Below are 24,137 nucleotides of genomic sequence, written 5' to 3'. Positions count from 1 at the left end.
GCGTCTTCTGCTTCATCTACGACCTCGTTCCAAGTATGTACTGTCATGTTCTCAAATAAGAACACGGTATTCAAAAAATTATTATTATCATGACATTCTTAACGGCCCAACGGTCAACACATAAAATATCACAAGGGCCAGCAATCGGTAAAACACACAGCGATCCAAAAGGAAATAACATTAATCAAATTAAAAGGTAAAAGACAAATGCTAAAAATCTTAAACGGGTATGTTAATACAAAAGATTAAAATGGTACGTCATAGTCTATTATATAGATCAACACCTTTCAGGTAACCTAGAATTTTACAAATCTTAATAGTTTGAAAGGGGGTCTTTAAACATGTAATGTTACGGTAAAACCATCTAGAGTAGACAGAATGCCAATGCAGTCCAATAAAAATGTTAACGGTAAATAGTTCATCACATTCTATACGCCTAGGGTTATCTTCGCCTTTCAACATATATGAATATGCAAAGTATGTATGACCCATCCGAAGACGAAAAAGGACAACTTCCTTCGTCTTGGTGGTTGTCTATATAGCATGAAGACCATTCACCGATAATAGGTTTTACGGAGTGCAATTTATTATTGGTATTTGTATTTCATTCCTCCTGCCACTGAGCTGTTAAATTGTCTTTAATGAATGGTTTAAAATCGTTAAGATGAAGTTTAAAAACAACAGGTGGTAGCGATAAAGCTTCCTTTTGCGGCACGATTTGCTTTTTCATTGCCTGGTATTCCCATGTGCCCAGGGACCTAGCAATAACCAATACGAAAGTTTAAGTTCATGATATAGTATTAATGTATTACTAATGTATTACGAATGAAAAAAATCGATATTTCTATTGCTAAGAGTGTAGAATAGAGAGAGAGTCGGTTGTTTGTTTGAATATATTCAAGGGCGAGATAGATAGCTCGAGCTTCGGCCGAGAATACTGAAGTGTTTTGTTCGGTAGCCGGCATCCATAGGTTTCATCTTGTGCAACCATGGCCGCGACAACCTTATCATTATCTTTTGAACCATCAGTATATAAAAGTAGAGATGAAACAAATTTTTATATTTTGGATCAAATACAAGTGAAAAAGCAGGATTTGAAGGATTTGACTTTAGCTGAATGGTGCATTGCAAAGCCAATTTATTTCGACGGCTATATAGTGATGGTTCGTTAGCCTGATGAACACCGGACTTGAAATACTCTATCTGATAGAAAATTTGAAATAAAATTTGGTACATTACCTCTAATGCCTTTATCGTGCAGATCTTTCGCTATACCGTATTTCCACGTTGTGTCTTAAGCCTTTTCATAATCGAAGAAAACAGCAACCAAGTGCTCCTTCTTTAGAAAAGCCTCACGCACAAAGGTTTCAAGTCTAACCAAATGATCGTTGGTACTGCGCTTAGATCTAAAACCGCTTTGTAAGGGTGATATTATGCGATTGGATTCCGGATACCAAATTAATCGAGATTTACAAACGCAACTTCTGAGTGATATTGGGTGGTAACTGGAGGGATCAGTCGTGTCTTTACCCTGTTTGGGGATAGGAACCTCATTTGTCATTTCCCATGACTTTGGGACATTACCCGATCTAAAAGATATAATTAAAAATATCAATAAGTTTTTTTCCCCAATAAGTTTTTTTTCCTAATGACGTCTCCTGTAGATGTTTTAGGAACTGATAGTGAATATCATCAGGTCCTGTTGCAGAGTCATGTACTTTTTTTTCAACGATTCCCGAAGTTCTAACATTGCAAAAGGTTGATTTTAAGTTTAATTGTTTTCGGAAGAGAATTTTAATTCGGTTTTTTCTCGCGTAGTCTTATATTTTGAGATTTTTTGGAATGATTATTTGCAGACGAATTTTTGGGAAAAGCAGATCTTAAAGCATTTGCAATATCAAATTTCGATTTGGCTAATTTTTCATTAGTTTTCAGATGTCCCATTGTTTTGAATGATGTTTTGCCACTGATTCGTTAAATCATATCCCATACCAATTTGGTGGATATATTGGAATTTAATTTGAACACATAAGATCCCCAAGATAACTTTTACGTGTTAACATATAGTACGACGGGCTTTCGTTCGAATAATTTTGTAGTTATTTATGCTATCGCATATATATTGCTATGTGGGGTTGTTGAATTGCCTCAAAGCGGTTTTCCTATTTCTTATAGCTTTATCATAATCTTCGTTAATCCAAGGTTTTTTATTGTGGTTTTTTTTGGACCTTGGTATACATTCTTTGGCTATCTCACGAAGTTCGGTAGTAAAGGATTCTATCGGGTTTTTTAAATTCAGGAAAGCATTGGTGTTGAGAATTTTGGTACTGAGATGTTCAGATTATCTCCAGTCTGTCTTATATAATTTCCAATGTGGTACATGATCGCTCTCTGTGGATCTACAGCTCCTTAAAAATATTGGAAAGTGGTTGTTTCCACAGAAATCGCTATGCACCGTCCATTTGAAATCGAGTAACAATGGGTGACATAAAGTTAAATCAAGTTGCGAGAATGTTCCGGGTGAGGGATGCTAATAAGTTGGAGATTCATTATTGTAAAGAGAAAGGTTATTTTCCAATATATTTTTTTTTCAATTTTTGTTCTTCTGTCGAGTGAACACCAAAAGTTGATATGACCATTAAGGTCACCCAAAAATATGAATGGGGGAAGCAGTTGCGATAGGAGTTCGTCTAGTTGGTTGTTCGTTAAATCAGAGTTTTGAGGGAGATAGATAGAGCGTACTGTAAGCGTTCTATGGAGCGTAACACTAACAGCAGTTGCCTGGAGGTCTATAATAAATGGTATATTTCTGTGAGGAAGTTGGAGGTCAACCAGGACCGAAGCAATTAAACAATGCATAATTCCTTAAATTGATATCGGCTCTGGTGAGCGTTTCTTGGAGACAGATTACACTAGAGTTATGTTATTGAAACAGTCGCTAAATTTCATCAATATTGGATCGAAGACCTCTACAATTCAATTGGATTATTGTATCCATCATTCCTGGTTTGGCCGCTTTAATAGTGATCTTGGAGGATTTGGAAGTAGCTACCTGGTACTCCATATCCTCCAGAGAGCCGAGTTTGTTGAAAGTGTGAATTTGCTTCTATCAGAGGAAATTTGAATTTTCTACATGGGCTGAATTTTCACTTTTTGAGTTCTGGGAACTGGTTTCGATGGATTGGGGTTTCTGATTCTGTTTTGATGATGGTGGTGGTGGTCGCGATGGCTGTGTTGAAGAAGGCTTTGATGCAGCAGGCATCACATGTCCGTGTAGCATCATCACGAGTCTCCACGGTCGTAATACCAACCTTTGCACGACTGGCATAGGATGGGCCCGACACAGGCATTTCTACAATCTTCCTTGCATTGGAAAAAGTAATATTGTTTGTGTACTTGACGCAAAGAATATCATTTTCCTTGTGCCAAGCAGAACAATCTCTGGAATATGCTGGATTCCTTCCACTACAGTTCGCGCGTTGAGCCTTACCATCACAAGAGCCATCTTCAGACCAATCTTCGAGGCCCGCAACTCCACATTTACCACACACTTTCTGTTTTTTACAGCTATCAGAAATGACCAAATGTTTGGCAAACAAAGCATCGAAGTGGATTTTGGATGTACACATCCACGACAACACAAAATCAACTTTGACACGTTTTGGTAAGATTGGATTGTTAAACGTAAGCACGAAAGTGTTGGTGTTGCGGATGGTGCCATCCCGCATCATCCTGATCCGTTTAACATGGTTGACCTCCTATTGTTTTTCTTTGAAGTAACTGAGGATGCTCTCTCTCCCTGAAGAGATGGACAGTGTATAACGCCCTTTGATGTGTTCAGGGAGGAATGAGGGACTACCTCTTCAGCTATGCCAGAAAACCGTTTTATTCCTTAGAGGATTGCTGACGGATAACGTCCACAAGGAGTTCGCCAGATCGCAGTTTTTTAAAACTCTATGGAGTACCGCATGTTGATAGGATTGTTTTTCTATAACAAATGATGAAACGAATGCCCTTGGTTTATCCTTTTTCAACGATCGTATTACGATGAACTGGTTGAAATCATGGTAATCTTCTGAGTTTGATGATGAAGGACAAGGTCGTTTATTTTGGCTTTTAGTGTCCATTGCTAGGTGTTTAGGTTTTCATTACCCGTGCTCCTCACTCACCTCGGAGCCCAACAAGTGGACACTACTAACGAAACGGATCTCCAGGAGACACAAGTAGTATACTTGAAAAAATAGATCTTTCTCGATTGACCCATAAGCCACCGCCTATGGGATACAACTGTAAAATAAATACTACAAAAAAAGATGGGTATACGGTTGAGTGAAATAAAAAGATAAAACTGAACACTTAGGACATATAGTTGACCAAGGGAGATTGCTTGTGAATAAAGCGCAAACCACATAATCGCCGCTCATCCACCCTTCTACCAGTACTAACGGGGCGCAACCCACGAGAGACAGTTTGCCCCTTTTAGTGGCTTTTACATCATGCAGTAGGACACAGTAGATATATTTTAACCCCTATCCGCAGGAGAAAGATATACAACAACGGAACCAACAAGCAAACTAACGAGCATCAAACACGTCCAGCTGCGTATCGCGGAAAGCAATTTCTCAATATCCGGACTGTAAAATTTCCACATCATTTTTATCAACATGCATATTTTTAATCCCTGTATTACGAATATGTCCGTTAGCTGACGGTGACAAGTTCTTGCACGAAAATCATGATAATGGCAACAGGCCCTTGATATATCCTTTATCTGTTAGTACAATCATTTATAGGGGTCATAGGGGTTAAATTACGTATGCTAATATTATCATCACCTATTTTTCATGATCGAACGATACGATAAAACTAGCAGTATTTACTTTAATGATAACCAAATTTGATACGTTGTGATACGACACCTGGATATATATCCAAGTGGAGTGATTGTATTCGTATAGGCCACAACACGTTTAGGGAAAATCTATATTCATGGCTAAAAATGTACTTTAAACAAAAACATGCGCACAGGTAACATGTATTTCAGGTAAAATAACAAGCATGTACCTATATGATCTAGCACGTAACATGTGTATCTTGTAACACGTCTGACTCATTACTATATGTAATAGACTCGTATGTTATTATGTTATGTAGGGTACTGCAATGCATTCTGGGAGAAAATGGCGTGACTGAGGCACCAGAACATCACTACATGAGCTGAGGCCTTTTTTTCTTCTTTTTTTTTCATTTAAAGTTTTCATCTATAACTTTATTTATCTATCTTCTTGTTTCATTTCTGAGTGATTTAGAATATATATATGTACACAGTAACTATTTCCAAATATGTTACGACGCTAGTGCACCCAGGTTTTGATATTTCAGTGCGATAGAACCACCATCGATGGCCCCATCATCCATCGTCATATCGCTATCTCTTTTTAGATCGTAGAACCCCAGTTATAAGGCGGAGAATCAGTCAGTGTAACTGTTTTCTGATGGCGTTTATACGGCTGTGGATGCATCCCAACAAATAGTGTTATAATGTTTTCCACTTATGGTCAGAACATATTTAGGTTATCTTCCAAGTCCGTCTCTCTGCGGATGATACCTGATACTATAGTTATACTTAAGGAGTTCAGGCTGATGGAGACCCACTAAGACAGTGAATATAGATTGGAACATGTAACCCCAGTCATAGACTCCCATTGAATTATAAAATACACTGCATAATCACCTACTCCTAAATGTAAATGATGCCAAAAACAACGTTAATTCTACTCTGGGCTTTCTACAAAGAAACCGAAAGCTAACAAAGCATTAGAACCGGTCTTAAGTATGCAAGTACGGTGTGATATTCCTGTCATAAGGACGACATCACTACAAATAGAAATTATCAAAGTTGTTTACTTTGTCACTAACCGATAAAGCAAAACATTTAGTTTAAATGGCATGCTGAATAAGAGACTTAATGATATGCACATAACCACAATGTATAAAACCGTGCATTACCAAATGACCGTTTCGAACGACATTCTCATTCCATAATCACGTCGTACTCGGCAAGCTCACCGATATGGCTATCAAGTACCTCTTTACAAACTTTTGTTTAGAAAACAACCATTTTTCAATCGTTCAATATATAATTTAAATTATTTATCTCCAGACATCTCCAAAATCAACAAACCGCATTCAGACAGACTTATTTCAAATTCTTTAAGGTGGCTATTAAAATGTACAAATATTTCTCGCACTCTCACAGCTGATACAAGTTGAACACTGTGTTGTTACGACGATAACAACCCTGTTTACCACTATATGCAGGTCATTACTTCGTCGACTGTCTTGCTGTGTAGAGCTATATGTGTATCGTTTACAGATTCCGGATTACACAGGTACACTTACCATATTTGAGCATATTATAAGATATTATAAGTATTTATAAATTCATCAAGAAGGCTTTTGTTGTAGGTTATTAGTAATTGATTGATATACTTGATATTATGCAGCCTCGTTAATTATTTATTTTGGTAACAGTGTCGATTCTATGTATAACTAGATTTTTGTATACTGTGCATTTATCATAGGTATGTACATATTCTATTCCCCTATAAAGAACCTGTGTTGCCGGTAATGCGCCAACATGTTATGTTTTCATCACCTTAACCCAGCAGAGCAATATATCATTAAAAGTTGTACAATATGACTACATTTAAATATACCGCTCGCCACGGCTGTGTATTTCCATATTACTTCCTGGTATAAATCGCTCCAGCCAAGTCCGTGCTTGACAGGGATGTACGGAGTGTTACCTCCTATGTCTTTATATCTATGCACGAGTTTCAGTACGGCGGGCACAAATGGGCAATTCTACCCGGATTGGCCCAGTTTTATTATGCGGAAACCATTAAACACGAATAAGTTTTGATCGACACTGGAAAGAAGAGTTTTGTATATCTCTTGGAAATACTCAAACACTCGTGGTTACTTATACTAAATATTGATGAGCGATACACCTTTTTATATCGACTGACAATTTTATGCGATAGTAATATATATTCCAGTGATACAGTTGTGACCTCATTTGATCAAAATGACACCCGTCCTCGTTTTTCTAGAACGTTCGACTACAAACGATAAAATGTGATAAAGTTTCTCAGGACTACTGACGTCGTAATAGATGAAGGCCTGCTGTCACATAAACAGATATGACGGGAATAATGATATTCATGTACAATCTAGTTTGAAAAATGTCGCACAAGCTGTTGTATGTATCATATGGAATGCGATCATGTTGCTGCATTAACTGTATTTGTCAGAGTAACAAAACTGCATTTCTGTTTAATTCAACCACCAAAACTTTCTGAATGATAAAATTATATAATCTAGCCAAGATAAACCAGCTAGTTTCATAAATCAGTACTTTATAACAGCAAATAATTTATTATGATAGGTTGTCTAAATTCAAGGTATCCCAAGATATACGTCATCTAAATGTTTGCTGCCTATTGGATGTAAGTCAACATGACGCTTATCCAATGGTGTCCAAAAACGTATGAATAATAATTACATTATACACTTATAGATACAGTAGGTGTAGCGTTAGGTACGTATAGAACGTTATCCAACCCTCTTAATTCTATAGCAAGTACGACATATACTCCCATACGTAGAGATAGAATAACTAATATTTATATTCTGTTATTAATGTGTCCACACTATTATTTACCTTCATCTCGATTTCGTTAGTAATACAATAATTGAATATCATTCGTTAGAGGATTACATTCCTGTGGTCCCCAGTGTTTGCCTTTCTCATTGCCTGTTGAAAATCTTGCAGTGGTGATGAGAGTTATATTCTTCATGTTTTTAAATATAATGTCTTATATCTTTCCACTGAAATCCTGAAACGTTTGAAGAAAATTAATTCACCTCAGCAAAATGTCCGTCATTTAGATAAATGCATTGTCATAGTACTCTGTCCCCAAAAGGTGGTGTGGGTATCATTGTGTTCAACTAAATTTCAACATAATCCCTTTGCTAAGTATCCGTCAATATCCCCTTTCCCGATATATATGTATATATATATATATATCTGAAATATAATATACTTACTTCCTCTTGTAAATATTGTCAATGCAACTCCATATCAGTATTGCTTTGACTCCACAACACCTTCATTTCCACTTCGTCAGATGATATAGCGATAAGCTTGACAATCGACGGGGCCTAGAATTTCCAAAACGTACTACAAGTCTGTATAGAAGCTGGAATCTTAATGCCATTAAGACGAATTATTTATACATATTTAGTCTTGTACATTTCTCTCAAGCATTTTAAATCTCGTTTCAGTTTCCGTCATCATGACTGATTTTGCACTACCCATTATCGACATGTCAAAAGCCAAAACACATCGAAAGGAGCTCGCAGCTGCTGTTGTGCACGGTCTCGAGAATACTGGCTTTCTTTATATTGACAATGCCGAAGGTGTAGATTTTGACAGAATGTACGAAAGCTGTAAGTGGTTCTTCAGTAGATCAAACGAAGTGAAGCACAGTCTGAAAAGAAAAATATGGAATCCTGATAACTCAAATATTTACCGTGGATATTTTCCTGTAGGCGAAAACGAGCCAAGCCGGAAGGAAGGATTTGAGTTTGCTCGGGACATTACACCAGGTGATCCGGAAGTTAAACCAGGGAACTGGTTTTATGAGCCATCGGTGTGGCCAGAAGAAGATGGAACATTCCCATTCAAGTCATTCATGCTTGATCTTTATGAAATTTTACATGATACATCACTAGAAATTCTGCGTCTCGCGGCCATAGGTCTTGGAATTGATGAGTATTCCTATGAGGATCTATTCTCCAAGAGACCCTGTTCTACTCTCCGTTTGATGCATTATCCACCATGGGAAGGAAGTCCCCCAGAAAATGCCAAAATTGAGGACGGAAAGGTGCTGACAACGCCTGCGCATACAGACTCTACCTTTCTCACTCTGCTGGCTACATTTGGATACAAAGGCCTAGAAATCGTCACAGCAGATGGAAAATGGGCGGAGGTTGAACCACGCCCCGAAAGTCTTGTCATGAATATCGGTGACGTGTTTTCACGAATGATGGGTGGTCGATTTAAGGCGACTTGCCACCGTGTTATAGATATTGGAGTCGACAGATACTCACTTCCGTTTTTCCTGGAACCTAACTTTGAAGGTGATATTGGTGTAAACTTCATGACCAAGGCCACAGGTAAGGGCGACTCTCACGTTCCGGAACAGTATGGACCTTACGTTATTAATGTGATGAAACACGTGAAGAAATATTTCGAGTATAAAACATTACCTGAATTTTAAACGGACATTACATGCACTTTATTAATATATATATCTACTGGGTTGCATTTTATGAGAGTAAAATCATATCAAGATATATTTACGACATTAATTCAATAAACTGAGGCATTTTGTTAAAATATATTGCAAAAATTAATATTGCACTATTTAACACGTTTCCGTTTTAACAAGATATTTGTTGAATATTTAACCAGTGTAATAAAACGATTTTAAAAGCATGTAAAAGTATATTGTTTTTAAACAAACAAATAGTTAATACTCTGTATTCAAAAAGAAATCATATATGAGAAAATACTAGTATATGATAGAGCAGATTTTGATAAGATGAATAGAGCGATTGATAGTGTTGATTGGGCATTACTGATAGAAAATCATAATTGTGAGGAATTTAATAGTACTTTAACAGAAACCATTATCAAACAAACAATATTATGTGTACCATGTAAACTTATAACGGTCCGACCTAATGATAAACCCTGGATGAGAAATAATATCAAAATTAGACAGAGAAATAGAATACATGTAAAAGCTAAATCTAGTAATTTTGCTACAGACTGGGCTAACTTTAGACAAATTAGAAATGAGGTAGTGGATCTTGTTAGGGAAGCTAAAAAAACATATTTTATCAAATTAGATGAATCTCTCCAAGACATTTCTATTCCTGCTAACAAGTGGTGGAAAATTGCTAAGTCAAAATGAACTCTAATAATGTTTCTACCTCTTTACCACCTCTATATGTAAATGATCAGTATGTCCATCATCCATTTGATAAGGCTGAGTGTCTAAATAATTATTTCATTTCGATTTCAACAACATCTGAAAATCTGGATCCTCTACCTCAACCTGATAGTAACTTCCCTTTTAAACTAGAAAATATTACCATTTCTGAGCAGGACACTAAAGATCAACTTCTCTTACTTAATGACAGAAAACCTCCTGGTCCTGACAATATGATACCTAAAATAATAAAATTATTAACCCCCTCATTAGTACGCCCTCTTACTCTTCTATGTAATAAAACTTTTGAATCAGGTACTATACCAGCATCCTGGAAATCAGCTGATGTTAATGCTATTTATAAAGGGAAAGGCTCTGAAAATGATGTATCTAATTATAGGCCCATATCAATCACATCTTGTTTTAGTAAAATTATTCAAAAAGTAGTTTTTAAATATATGTTTAATTACCTAAAAGATTGTGAAGTAATTACTAAGCATCAATCAGGCTCTACTGTAAATCAATTATTGGAAATATATGAAACTATTATAGGTAATTTGGATAAAATAATGAAATTAGATTTGTATTTTGTGATGCTAGCAAAGCGTTCGATAGAGTTTGGCATGAAGGCCTAATTTTTAAATTAGAATCATATGGTGTAAGTGGAAATGTTTTGAATTTGTTTAAAAACTATTTGTCTGATAGGAAGCAAAGGCTACTAACTGAGAGTTTTCATTCAACATTTAAACATGTTAAAGCTGGTGTCCCTCAAGGCTCAGTTTTCGGTCCATTCTTATTTTTGGTTTATATTAATGACATAACTGACTGCATCACAAGCAAGTTTAAGCTGTTTGCTGCTGATACATCAATTTTTAAAGTGATTGAAAATAATTCTGTTGAAATTGCACAGACATTAACCCATGACTGAAGCAATCTAAATATATGGGCTAACAGATGGGATATCAAGTTTAATCCTCAGAAAACAGAATCTTTACTTTTCACAAGAAAAAGGGAACAAATTAATCCTGATATACTGTTTGCAGGTGATTCAGTCAGCTCTGTCAAGATTCATAAACATTTAGGTTTAACTTTAAGTAGTGATGGTAAATGGTCTCACCATATCACTAATATATACAATAAAGCCTACAAGGGAATAAATATTTTGAGAATGCTTAAACACAAAGTAGACAGGAAAAGCCTAACAACTATATACACTTCCTTTATTAGACCAATTTTACAGTATGGGGATGTCATCTGGGATAACTGTACAAATCAGGAAAAAATCTTATTAGAATCAGTTCAGTTAGAAGCACTTAGGATAATTACTGGGTTAAGAAGGGGGCATCTCATTATAAACTCTATGTAGAAACTGGAATTGAAACTCTTAGTAATAGGCGAAGCCAACATAAACTTCTTCTTATTTATAAAATTCTGGGAAATGAAACCCCAAGCTACTTACGTAATATTATTGAACCTTTTGTTTATACCAATGAGAATGTAAGATATCCTCTAAGAAATACTCGTTTATTCAATCCTCCTGTTTGTAGAACAGAAAGTTACAGAAATAGTTATTTCCTATCAACTCTAAGTGATTTTAATATGCTCCAACCTGACTTAGCAAACATTAATTCAATACAGAAATTTAAGAAAGTTATAAAGCCCCATGTAAATAATCAAACAAGTGCCATCAAAACTTTTAACTACACAGGACCTAGAAAATATAATATGTTATTATGCCAGCTTAGAAACAATGCTAGTAACTTAAACTCTGATTTATTTAATGACCATTTGCTTGACACTTCAACATGTATATGTAGTCATGAAACTGAATATGCTCAGCACTACCTACTTGAATGCCCATTATACACTGACTATAGAAACCGGTTAATTCAAAATATAGCTGAAATAGACATACACCTAGATCATGACCACTTAAACATTGAAACTCTTTTGAATGGTTGTAAGGTATGTAATGCTGACATCAATTTAGCCTTACTTCATATAGTATTTGAGTATTTCCATCTTACTATTAGATTTAATGTATAATTTCTCCATTTAATCTTTCTCCATTTAATCTTTATCTACGGATCACTGAAATAATACCTGAAGTATGTAAATCAGCAATATCAAACGTTTTAATAGCATTTCTGACTGAAATTGATGAGCATTTTGAAAGTATTTTTTAATGTATTCTTTAAATTCATGATTACTACTTATACTTATGTAGCAGTAACTAATTTGTTAACTTATTATATACTATGTTAAGAGGAACAACTCCAATATTGATGAAAAAAATTGAAATACCATTTTATAAACCGCTCAAACTTAACCATGATCTTAGCTATCAACATAGTAAATGCAGAATTGTTGATAACTTATTATGCATATCCTTGGGTGGATGGTCGAGGTGTTTATACACATGGACTTTATGACTTGAATCCCTGGATGCTTGCATGGTAAATTATCAGTAAACCTGTATTATTTCAACTTATTTATAATCCTATGAAAAATAATCTGACATAATTTATAATCATATGAAAAATAATCTGACATAATGAACTACTTCACGTTCCACAATAAATTGGAGTTACCTCCCTTTACCTGTTATATCCTAATTTAATATATACAATATTTTACTCACTGGATTTGCTTGCAGATAAATGTAATGTATTTATGTATTAATTCTGGAAAGGACTGATATAGGCTCAGCATGTTGTCCAATCCGTTTAACGTATGGGACGTAAATAAAATTTTGTTGAAATTGAAATTGAATACTTTCCATAGGAGAGCATGCAAATTTGTGAAACCCATCAAAGACAAAAGGTAAAGTGAAAGACTTAAAACATGAGGATCACTTTTACGTTAGAATATAGATCAGTTCGAACACTGTTTCTTCCATTCCAGGCGATTTCAAACTTCACCGAACAACCCGATTACTTTGTGACAATGGTGTACTCAGTTAAAGCATTTGAGATGGCAACATCCTATCAAGTGGAGTTGCACTGTCCAAGCCGCAACGCCGCGGTGTTGCGCTTGACGTTGCTATAGATGGTTTACCGACCCTCAGACAGTCGTGTCTCAAGGAGTGAGACAGAGCCACAATGTGCGTCCATCATGTCGATGTTCATTGTGTCCTGCAATTCACATTAATTCACGCACCTGGCTGCGCTCTTCATCGACACACGAGCCGAGTGATCCATCGCTTAGAGTGGAAGAATACAGAAGAATACATGCAGATATGGTATAGGTGATTTCCTCGGTTGAAACTTCAATGTTACTGACACACAATTGTAAAATTAATCAAGGCATTTCCACATGAGGACACAGTCTACAACAACTTCAATACAGCGAGTTGTGACCTATTTGTTCACAGGATGTCATAGAAACAGAAAACATTATAATCGAAAATAAAAAATATTCAACTGCCGGAATGTTTCGCTGAGGACCGGATCAACATTTACAAAATGGGTCAGACCTTTGATATGTATTTGCACTCTATTGGTCAATAACAGAGTGAAATATAATTTAACTGACCATTTGCAGAATCATAATAACAATGTCATGTTGATAACGCGACTTTTTAATAGAGTAAGTTCCTCCTTGTCAGTTTTATTCACATCTGACACAATATTGACTATTAGTAGATAGTCTTATCCTGCAGGTGAGACATGATAACACCATTATCCAATACATGACCTTAAGATGTGACTAGATTTGAAAACGAGGTCTTTTTGCGGTCTTGAGTTGAGTGAGAAAGGCAACGATTATGTGCCATACCATGAAATAACAAAGTGATTTCACCGGATGCATGATGCATTGTGCTTGTCCTAAGAGGAGACAAAATTTGGAATTTTTTTTCCCCTCGTTTTTCTTAATTCTTCCTAACGTGCACCTTGCTACTGTCTCGCATTTGCCCTATAGTTGAGTGTTCGCCCCTGCGATGAAGGTTTTTGGTTATGTACCCCTGTCAGAGATGGTAGTCACTAGTCTTTATTAACGTTCAACATTACGGTGGAGTAATACTCAGCTGAAATGATAATAGTAGAAGTATTTTATGCACTGCCAGTAACGTTTCTATGCTATTTTGATAGTCATAATCGATTTGCAATGTCCAGTATGTCAAAATACGCCAAAAAACACCTGTTTTCGGACTTACACGTACCAAAATGATCTTTAAGATAACAAACTTACTTTATTTTGATGTCATAGTATTAGGTGTATTGAAGCATCACGCAAATCTGTTTAAATCTTACTTGCAATGTGATCAACTATCGGCAATCCTGTGAAATATACACACTGTTCTGACTGCTGTGATAATTATGTTCCTCGCCATTTTTTCGAGGGAGCATATAGTCACCGCTTTGTCCGTCCGTCCGTCAGTCCGTCCTTTCGTGTTTGAAGCATGACTTTGTCCACAGTTAAATGTATACGTTCGTGATGTGCAATGTACCAAATTCAGTGTCCATGACACCTTAATTACATAATTGTTTCCCTTTGTTAAAATTTGTGTTCAATAATGTTGTTTTCGGGGAACATTGATCAATTTTGCTGTACTGATACTCTTATTTTTGTTTTGTTTTGTTTTTTCCTTGCAAAAACAGTTTACATCTGTCAAGTTGCTTCTCTCACGAAAATATGGGGTTTACTTTTACCTCGTCTTTCTCTTTGTTGTTGAGCTTTAGCCGTTTTCTACCTCGGCTTATTTCCGCGGGAAGACATTTTGTTTACAGCTGATGTGTGTTCATGCTAACTCTAGACGAAGAAAAAGAATACACTACAAATAAATTTTATGCACGTAACGCTGGTTTTATTCATGTTTTGACGCAAGCATTCTTGTGGCAAATCAGTTCAAAATAGTTAAAATTAAAGATTTCAAATATTTCCTCAACAACTAAAATGACTACCATTTTAAAAGCTTTCTGCATCTAGGTAGGTCGTAGGGAGCGGGTGGAGTTTACTTTAATTTGATTTGGAAAAGAATATCTGTAACATCTGCTAAAAAAGATCATCAATTATAATCATATTTAGTCAAACAGCAGGACAAAATGGAGAAATTTCAGAGTGTTGCCACCAGGGAAAGGGCCACTAAAAATAATTGAAATATCAAAAATCTTCATTTTAAATAAAGAGAAATTCTTTCACATTTGGAAAGTCATTAGAATTGTGAAGTTCAGAGCTGTAGATGTCCAGGTGACCACTGGGAAATCTTTAATCTATGTAACATTTATTTCCATATTCTGCTAAAACAATCTACCAATTTTAATTGTAATTTGACACAGGATTCCTCAGTGCAACATGCAAGGTGAAAATTCGAGTTCTCGATCCTCAGCTAATTACAGCTAATATTGTTTATATTCATGAAATACAATAAATTATCGGTAAAGTGATAAACTACAGCTACGATACATTAATATCAATCTAAATTCTTCCTGTTTCAAAATCTTTAGCAAACGTTATACCCAACAAGTAAAGGAATTCAACAAGTGATTTCATTCATATCTTGAATTATACTTTAAATTCCAAAATTAATACAATCTTATTCCCAATTCGTTTTGAAAGTATAGATTAAAAATGAAAACTATTAACGAAATAGTCAAGGCACAGAAATAAATATTCGCCTTCTCTTTTCTGTGCCTTGACTATTCCATCGCTTGATTTGCTAGTTAAACTACACTACTTCCAATCAAAGTTTATAGTGAAGGAGTACATGATGATGGAGACCCACTAAGACAGATAATATAGACTAGAACATGTAATCCCAACAAAACGAAATGATAAAAGTTGTTTGGTTTGTCACTAACCGACATCGCATCGACATCCTCAAAATGAAACTTAATGATATGCGCATAACCACAATGTATAAAACCGTGCATTACGAAATGTCCGTACCGAACAACATTTTCATTCCAGAATCACTTATCACTCGACAAGCTCATCGATATGACTATTAAGTACCTCTTTACAAAATTTTGATTAGAAAACAACCTTTCTTCCCTCGTAAAATATATCATTTGAATGATGAATTCTTATTCTGAACATCTCCGAAATCAACGAACCGCCTTCAGATCTACTCATACCCAGTTGTTGAAGGCGGTTATCAAAAAATACAAATATATCTCGCCCTTTCATAGATAATACAAGGTAAACACTGTGTTTTTATGACGATAACAATCCCGTTTACCACTATATGCAAGGCCATTACCTTCACCGACTGTCGTGCTGTGTAGAGCTGTGTATCGTATACAGATTCTGGATTAAACAGGTAACATCTTACCATATTTGAACATATTATAAGATATTATAGTATTTATTAATTTATCCTGAAGGCTCGTTAATTATTTATTCTCTTAACAGTGTCGATTCTATGTACAACTACAATTTTTTGTTTACTGTACATTTATCATAGGTATGCACATATTCTATTCCCCTATAAAGAACCTGTGTTGCCGGTGATGCACCAACATGTTATGTTTTATCTCCTTGACCCAGCAGAGAAATATATCATTAAAAGTTGTTCAGTATGGCTATAAATAAATATATACCGCTCGCCAGGGTTGTGCATTTCCCTACTACTTCCTGGTATAACTCCTATCACTTTATATTTATGTACGAGTTTCAGTACTGCTGGCAGAATGGGCAATTCTACCTGTATTGGCGTAGTTTTAATACATGCGGAAACTATTAAACAATATATATTCCAGTGATACAGTTATGACAAAATTTTAAAATGTTTGCTGCCTATTGCATTTAAGTCAACATGACGCTTATCCAATGGTGTCCAAAGACGTATGAATGATAATTGTATTATACACTTATAGATACAGTAGATGTAGCATTAGGTATGGCGTGTGTGCTTAAATACGTTAAGAATGTCATAGTAGTAATAATAATGAAACATGCAATACATTCACTACTAGCGTCACTAGTATTGCTCTAGTTTTCTTTTCTGTTAACTGTTGTGACATTTTCTTTTATATCTGTATAATAATGCCATACTGTGGAATTAATTTGCTTTTAAACTCTCCACATATGAACACGAAAGGGACTGCAATTGCATAACTTGGAGTTCACTCCTGTCCATCTTTTTACAGGTATCTTTTTGTTTTCCGACACTTTCGATTTCATCTCCAGTGATGGACGTTCTCCTTGAGAGGATTTTTCGTTTCCCTTCCCTTACCAAACTTTGTATACCGCACTTTCTTAATTCTATAGCATCTACGACATATACTCCAATACGTAACTAGAATAACTAATATCTATATTCTGTTATTAATGTGTCCACACTATTATTTACCACCATCCCGATTTTGTCAGTAATACACCAAATGAATATTATTCCTTAGAGGATTATATTCCTGTGGTCTCCAGTGTTTGTCTTTTTCATTGCATGTTGAAAATCTTGCAGCGGTGATGAGAGTTATATTCTTTATGTTTTCCCAATATAATATCTTATATCTTTCCACTGAAATCCTGAACCGTTTGAAGAAAATTAATTCACCTCAGCCAAATGTCCGTCATTTAGATAAATGCATTGTCATGGTACACTGTCCCCAAGTTAGAAAAAAAGGGGTGAGGGGTGTCATTGTGTTCAACAATATTTTCAACATAATCCCTTTACTAGGTATCCGTCAATATCCCCTTTTCCCGATATGCATTTTCATTCATTTTAATGGATATAAAGTAGAATAAACTTACTTCGTCTTTCAAACATTGCCAATGTAACTCCACATCAGTATTGTTTTTAAATCTGCAGCAGCTTGGATTATTGTCCGGTGAAACGCAAGGGTCATTTTGAAACAGGTTTTCTTGAATTAGCTGGTAGTGACCTTAAAGCACACTATGCGGCTATCCTGCTGCAATTACAGCTATTGTAATTAAGTGTTATTTTAAGGACACAACCATGACAGCACATTAACCGCTCGGTAGAGATAAAAAAAAACAACACAGCCCTTGTTTTCACCTAAGAACGTAACATTGAACAACAATAGAAATAGCATGTTTCAGTGTAATTACAGCTAATCTCGTATCCTCAGTGCAACGTGAAAGGTGTAATTCGGGTTCTCGATCCCCAGCTAATTACTGCTAATACTGTTAATATACATGAAATACGATAACTTATCGGTAAAGTGATAAACTACAGCTACGATACATTAATATTCATCCAAATTCTGCCTGTTTCAAAATTTTTACCAAAGGTTATACATGTACTCAACAAGTAAAGGAGTTCAGCAAGTGATTTCAGTCATATTTTAAATTATGCTTAGAAAGTATTGTGAATTCTAAAATTAATACAATTTTATTCCCAAATCGTTTTGTTAGTCTAGATTTAAAATTGAGGCTATCGAAGTAGTCCAGACACACACACAAAAAAAAAATATCCGCCTTTTTTTTGTCTGTGCCTTGACTATACCATCGCTTGATTTGTTTGTTATACTACACCACGGAAATAACCCAAACAAGTCGTGTAAACTATTTTACGATCCGACCTATTCGTAGTTTAAATATTTGCACTGATGCACATGAACGAAAACGCATTCTGATCTCCCAGACTGATTTCCCTTTATTCTCACTTCGTCAGATGATATAGCGATAAGCTTGACGGCCGACGGGACCGCGAATGACCAAAACGTACTACAAGTCTGTATAGAAGCTGGAATCTTAATGCCATTGAGACGAATTATTTATACATATTTAGTCTTGTACATTTCTCTCAAGCATTTTTAATCTCGTTTCAGTTTCCGTCATCATGACTGATTTTGCACTACCCATTATCGACATGTCAAAATCCAAAACACATCGAAAGGAGCTCGCAGCTGCTGTTGTGCACGGTCTCGAGAATACTGGCTTTCTTTATATTGACAATGCCGAAGGTGTAGATTTTGACAGAATGTACGAAAGCTGTAAATGGTTCTTCAGTAGATCAAACGAAGTGAAGCACAGTCTGAAAAGAAAAATATGGAATCCTGATAACTCAAATATTTACCGTGGATATTTCCCTGTAGGCGAAAACGAGCCAAGCCGGAAGGAAGGATTTGAGTTTGCTCGGGACATTACACCAGGTGATCCGGAAGTTAAACCAGGGAACTGGTTTTATGAGCCATCAGTGTGGCCAGAAGAAGATGGAACATTCCCATTCAAGTCATTCATGCTTGATCTTTATGAAATTTTACATGATACATCACTAGAAATTCTGCGTCTCGCGGCCATAGGTCTTGGAATTGATGAGTATTCCTATGAGGATCTATTCTCCAAGAGACCCTGTTCTACTCTCCGTTTGATGCATTATCCACCATGGGAAGGAAATCCCCCAGAAAATGCCAAAATTGAGGACGGAAAAGTGCTGACAACGCCTGCGCATACCGACACTAACTTTCTCACTCTGCTGTCTACGTTTGGATACAAAGGCCTAGATATCGTCACAGCAGATGGAAAATGGACGGAGGTTGAACCACGCCCCGGAAGTCTTGTCATGAATATCGGTGACGTGTTTTCACGAATGATGGGTGGTCGATTTAAGGCGACTTGCCACCGTGTTGTAGATATTGGAGTCGATAGATATTCACTTCCGTTTTTCCTGGAACCTAACTTTGAAGGTGATATTGGTGTAAACTTCATGACCAAGGCCACAGGTAAGGGCGACTCCCACGTTCCGGAACAGTATGGACCTTTCGCTATAAATATGATGAAACACGTGAAGAAATATTTCGAATACAAGACATTACCTGAATTTTAAACAGATGTTTACATGATCTTTATTAATATACATATACTGGGTTGCATTTTATGAGTATAAAATCATATCAAGATATATTTATGATGTTAATTCAATAAAACTGAGGCATTTTGTTAAAATATTTTCAAAAAAAACAACACTATTTAAAACGTTTACCTTTTAATAAATTGTTTGTTCAATATTTAACCAGTGAAATAAAACGATTTTGATAGGCATGGAGGAGTACATTGTTCTTAAACAAATAAATAGTTTATACTTTCCGTGGGAGAGCAAGCAGACTTGTGAAATCTATCACACACAAAAGTTAATGTGAAAGAATGAAACATGATGATCGACTACCTTAGAATATAGCAGGCTCCACGCAGATATGGTATAGGTGGTTTCCTCTGTTGAATCATTAAAGTTAGTGACACACAATTGTGAAATTTATCAAGGTATTTCCACATGAAGTCACAGCCTACAACTACTTCAACACCGCGAGTTATGGCCTATTGGAATATTTTATCGCAAGATGTCCTAGAAACAGAAAACATTAAAATCGAAAATCAAGAACATTCAACTTCCGGAATGTTTCGCTGAGGACCGGATCAACATTTACAAAATGGGTCAGACCTTTGATATATATTTGCACTCCATTGATCAATCACAGAGTGAAATATAATTTAACTGACCAATGGCAGTATCATAATAACAATGTCATGTTGATACCGCGACTTTTTGATACAGTAAGTTCCTCCTTGTCAGTTTTATTCACATCTGGCACAATATTGACTATACGTATGTAGTCTTGTCCTGCATGTAAGAAGTTATTATCCGATACATATCCTTAAGATGTTACTAGATTTGGAAAAAAATCTCTCCTTCCCGAACAAGGTCTTTTTTGCGATATTGAGTTGAGTGAGAAAGGCAAGGATTTTGTTCCATACCATGACATAGAAAAGTGATTTCAACGGATTCATGATACACAGTGCTTGTCGTAAGAGGAGACTGAAGTTTGGATATCTAAATTTTCTATTTTTCCCCCTTTATTCTTCCCAATGTGTCCATTGATAATGCTCCCTATAGTTGAGAGTTCGCCTCTATATCAAAGACAAAGGCTTTTGGTTCTGTCCCCCTGGCAGAAACAACGCCAAAAATGGTAGTCACTATTTCTTGCTTAAGGTTCAGCAAGGGAGGGGGGGCGGGTTAAAACATTCTCATTTTTTTAACCTTCTCCTTAAGACTCTTTAAACTCTTTTACTGTTATAAAAGCCACTTAAAGGACGTTACCAAAATTGTTCTCTTCAGGCTGGATATTTGTACTTTCAGTTAATTTGATATTCTATAGTGTCCTTCAATATCACAATACCAATGTTGTCTGCTGTCTGAAAATCAAGATTTCAACAGGATTCGAGTAAAGTAGGTAGATGACATGGTGGATTTACGTTCTTCGTCATGTTTTCAATAGAAAACATTCTTTTGTGGCAAGAGAATGGACATTATCTGAGTTTACTAGTATGCCTACCGATTTATTTTTTGAACTTCCCCTATTAAGCAAGAGACGCTTACCATGACAGTATACCTGGCAATATGCACGTGCATGTACATGTTTTGAATCCTGTCAAATTCCCAATTATGTATATGTGTGGAGAGGATGAGAGACTTACTATTTGAAAAATACATATTGTCCACCATATCATTACCTCTAGGAATCTGCAAGAAAGTGGTCTCTACACTCTTAGCTTCAGTCGTAGGAACCAATATATACACGTACCTGTTCCCCATTTAGTGCACACAGTGTATGTCTCGCTGATCCAGACAACTAAGCTGTGTGTAATCAAACAATGACAATATCCAACGGTCTATTTCTATAGAAATGTTTATAAAACATTCATTTATGCATCCGTTCAACTTGTTTGTTCCTCAAACATTTGTTGAAATCCGGAATTCGAGAGATTTTGATTTACTCTCTTATTGTTAAAAACATAATAAGTTTTAAATTACAAGGAAATTATTTTCGCAACGTACTATATGTTGCTTTGCATATGAACATTTAAAATGCTGTATGAAAATTGAATGTTTTAAGTTTAGCCTGAGGTCTATGTTTGAAGTATTACTTTACATAGAAGAACGTGGTGTTTCTCTGTTTTGTTATTCTAATAAACGCTAGTTATTAGTCCTGAAGGCCGTTTTTCTAGCATTTGTTAGAAGAATTCTTCAATCGTCAACGATATTCCAAGTGTCTTTTAAATCAAATAAAAAGACACGGTGACATTAATTTGAAAATAAAAATCCCCTGACATTATAGAAAGTTAGGCACAGTGTAGATATGATTGCAAAATAAATATAGTTAACATTGTTATGATAGGAACATCGCTTGAACATTAAGATATCAAACCATCATTGAAAAATTGAGTCTTACATAATGCAGGGACCAGCAAACGTATTATCAGTTTACCATGTGAATATTGTGACATTTAACTAAAATGACTCGATAAACATAGGTTTGGTCCCATATTTCGTTTCAGTATTTAGTCACCTGTGTCTACATTTGTTTATTATGTAATTTGCACAGACTATCGTCTGCTACTACAATCCACTGTCGTTCTAATGACTGATTTAACTATGTCATGTTTGACTGTTACCCGAGTAAAGAATGTGCATCAGGGGTCAAGTAACCAGAGCTGTATGTAGCTCACCAGAGTTGGTGTCAAGGTAATGTTGAGAGGAGGTTGGATGGAGAATACCATTACTGCTACCACCATCGGAAGTAGATTATATAAGTAGTAGGGCAGTTTTTAAAGAATTTATGACAAATGTTCCTGTCCGTGATTTTTGGAGTGTCTTCTCCAGACCTTCGTGACCATTTGCCGGTTTTATCCAATGATGATACAATGGTTCTGGCAACAGCGTTGGATTTACCGCAAGGTGATTGTCATGGAGACCAGCGTACTATTGGTTACGTCTACTCCTATTATTTTTAACCGTCGGAGGCAACGCATGCGCCCAGCAAAAATCTTTGCTGATAAATAGAGTGTTTCCTTATATCAAAAATTATTATTATTATTATTATTTCAGGATGTCCGAGATGTTCACGCTAGCACGATTTGGCAGTGCACGGTATGCACCGAGAACATAATGTTTGGAATCATGTCTATTGCAGAGCGCCATGTTATAGAGCAGCACATCTCTTATGGGTGGAAGTGCCCTTATTGTGGATAAATTCGCTCACGACCAGATGGGAGAGATACCCACTGCACAAGGGGTGATCGGTCAATATTCACCAAGTGTTTCAAACAACTTGGTGGCCATGAAGGCACTAAGGCTCTGCGAGAGTGTAAAAGTTTTCTCAAAGAAGAAGCCTGATCACTTTTAACACGTCTATCATGACAGCCATTAACTTGTAAATCAAGGACAGGGACAATCCATCTGCAGCAATGTGGTCTGCGTTGAGATCAAGTTCCTGGATCAAGGGAGTGGATAAGGGTCCGTGTCCATCCCCAGCGAAGTCAATCTCTAGAGATGTTGAGAAGGAAGCTCTGTTAAAATCTCAAAATCGAGGTCGAGGGCTCGGTCAAGATCAGGGTCAAGGTCTCATATCTGGTAACATTTTATGTGGAGATTTTACTTGGACAACACGCTGATGTTGCCATTCTCTTACTTGACAACACTAGTCAATCTACTTACACACCAGTGCATATTCTGGGAGATTTTTGCTTTATTGTCTGTACTAAAAGTACACTTAGACAAATCTAGACTCTTTGGGAAATAAGAAGAACTCAAAGGAACAGACATATGCAATCTGATTAAAATACAGATCTTAATTTACCAATCCAATACTTTTCGTTTATAATGAACGAAAAGAATTGGAGTGGTAAATTAATATCTGTATTTCAATCAAATTGAAAATATATGATAGATGATTTGAATCTTAAGCGGTCAACATCCAACTTCAGATTATAGGTATTGCATTTTCACGTAATCTGCAAGAAATGGATAACTGAATTTTGAACTTAAGCTACAATAGGCAAAGAAGTTTGTCCATCTCTTTAATATTATATGAAACTTTCAGAGTGAAAAAAATTAAAAGACAGTATTATTGCTCGTACAGAAGAAAGGGATCTTTATATGACACATATATCACCCTTTAAAATATCCCAATGTCCAAAGGATAGAAGATAGATTTAGAGGTCAAAGTTTTTTCTTTTCAATGATATATAACCAAGCAATGCAGAAATGCTATCTGAACGAGATAAAATAAAACTTTCAAAACAAACAAACGAAAAAGAATTTTGACGAGATGTTTGTTATGCATTATCAGAGTTACAACATGAACCCACAAAACGAGGAGAATATCATGG

General features: G+C 35.9%; 2 protein-coding genes and 1 pseudogene across 2 annotated transcripts; 2 read left to right on the top strand and 1 right to left on the bottom strand.

The window, feature by feature from the left end:
- Nucleotides 1-8,360: 8,360 nt before the first annotated feature.
- LOC132555186 (uncharacterized) lies at nt 8,361-9,347 on the top strand. The gene has a single exon (XM_060219540.1). It carries the CDS (start codon nt 8,361-8,363, stop codon nt 9,345-9,347), a length of 987 nt encoding a protein of 328 aa, XP_060075523.1.
- A 3,774-nt stretch (nt 9,348-13,121) lies between these two features.
- Nucleotides 13,122-13,275, bottom strand: LOC132555190 (5.8S ribosomal RNA; annotated as a pseudogene).
- A 5,535-nt stretch (nt 13,276-18,810) lies between these two features.
- Nucleotides 18,811-19,797, top strand: LOC132555187 (uncharacterized). The gene has a single exon (XM_060219541.1). It carries the CDS (start codon nt 18,811-18,813, stop codon nt 19,795-19,797), a length of 987 nt encoding a protein of 328 aa, XP_060075524.1.
- The last annotated feature ends 4,340 nt before the right edge of the window (nt 19,798-24,137 follow it).

The sequence above is a fragment of the Ylistrum balloti genome, unplaced genomic scaffold, assembly GCF_031769215.1.
Source record: "Ylistrum balloti isolate Yb309-2 unplaced genomic scaffold, AGI_CSIRO_Ybal_v1 Utg370458, whole genome shotgun sequence".
NCBI classification, from domain to species: Eukaryota; Metazoa; Mollusca; class Bivalvia; order Pectinida; family Pectinidae; genus Ylistrum; species Ylistrum balloti.
Note: the sequence above shows the minus strand (reverse complement) of the source record. Positions and strands in the feature narration are given on the sequence as shown.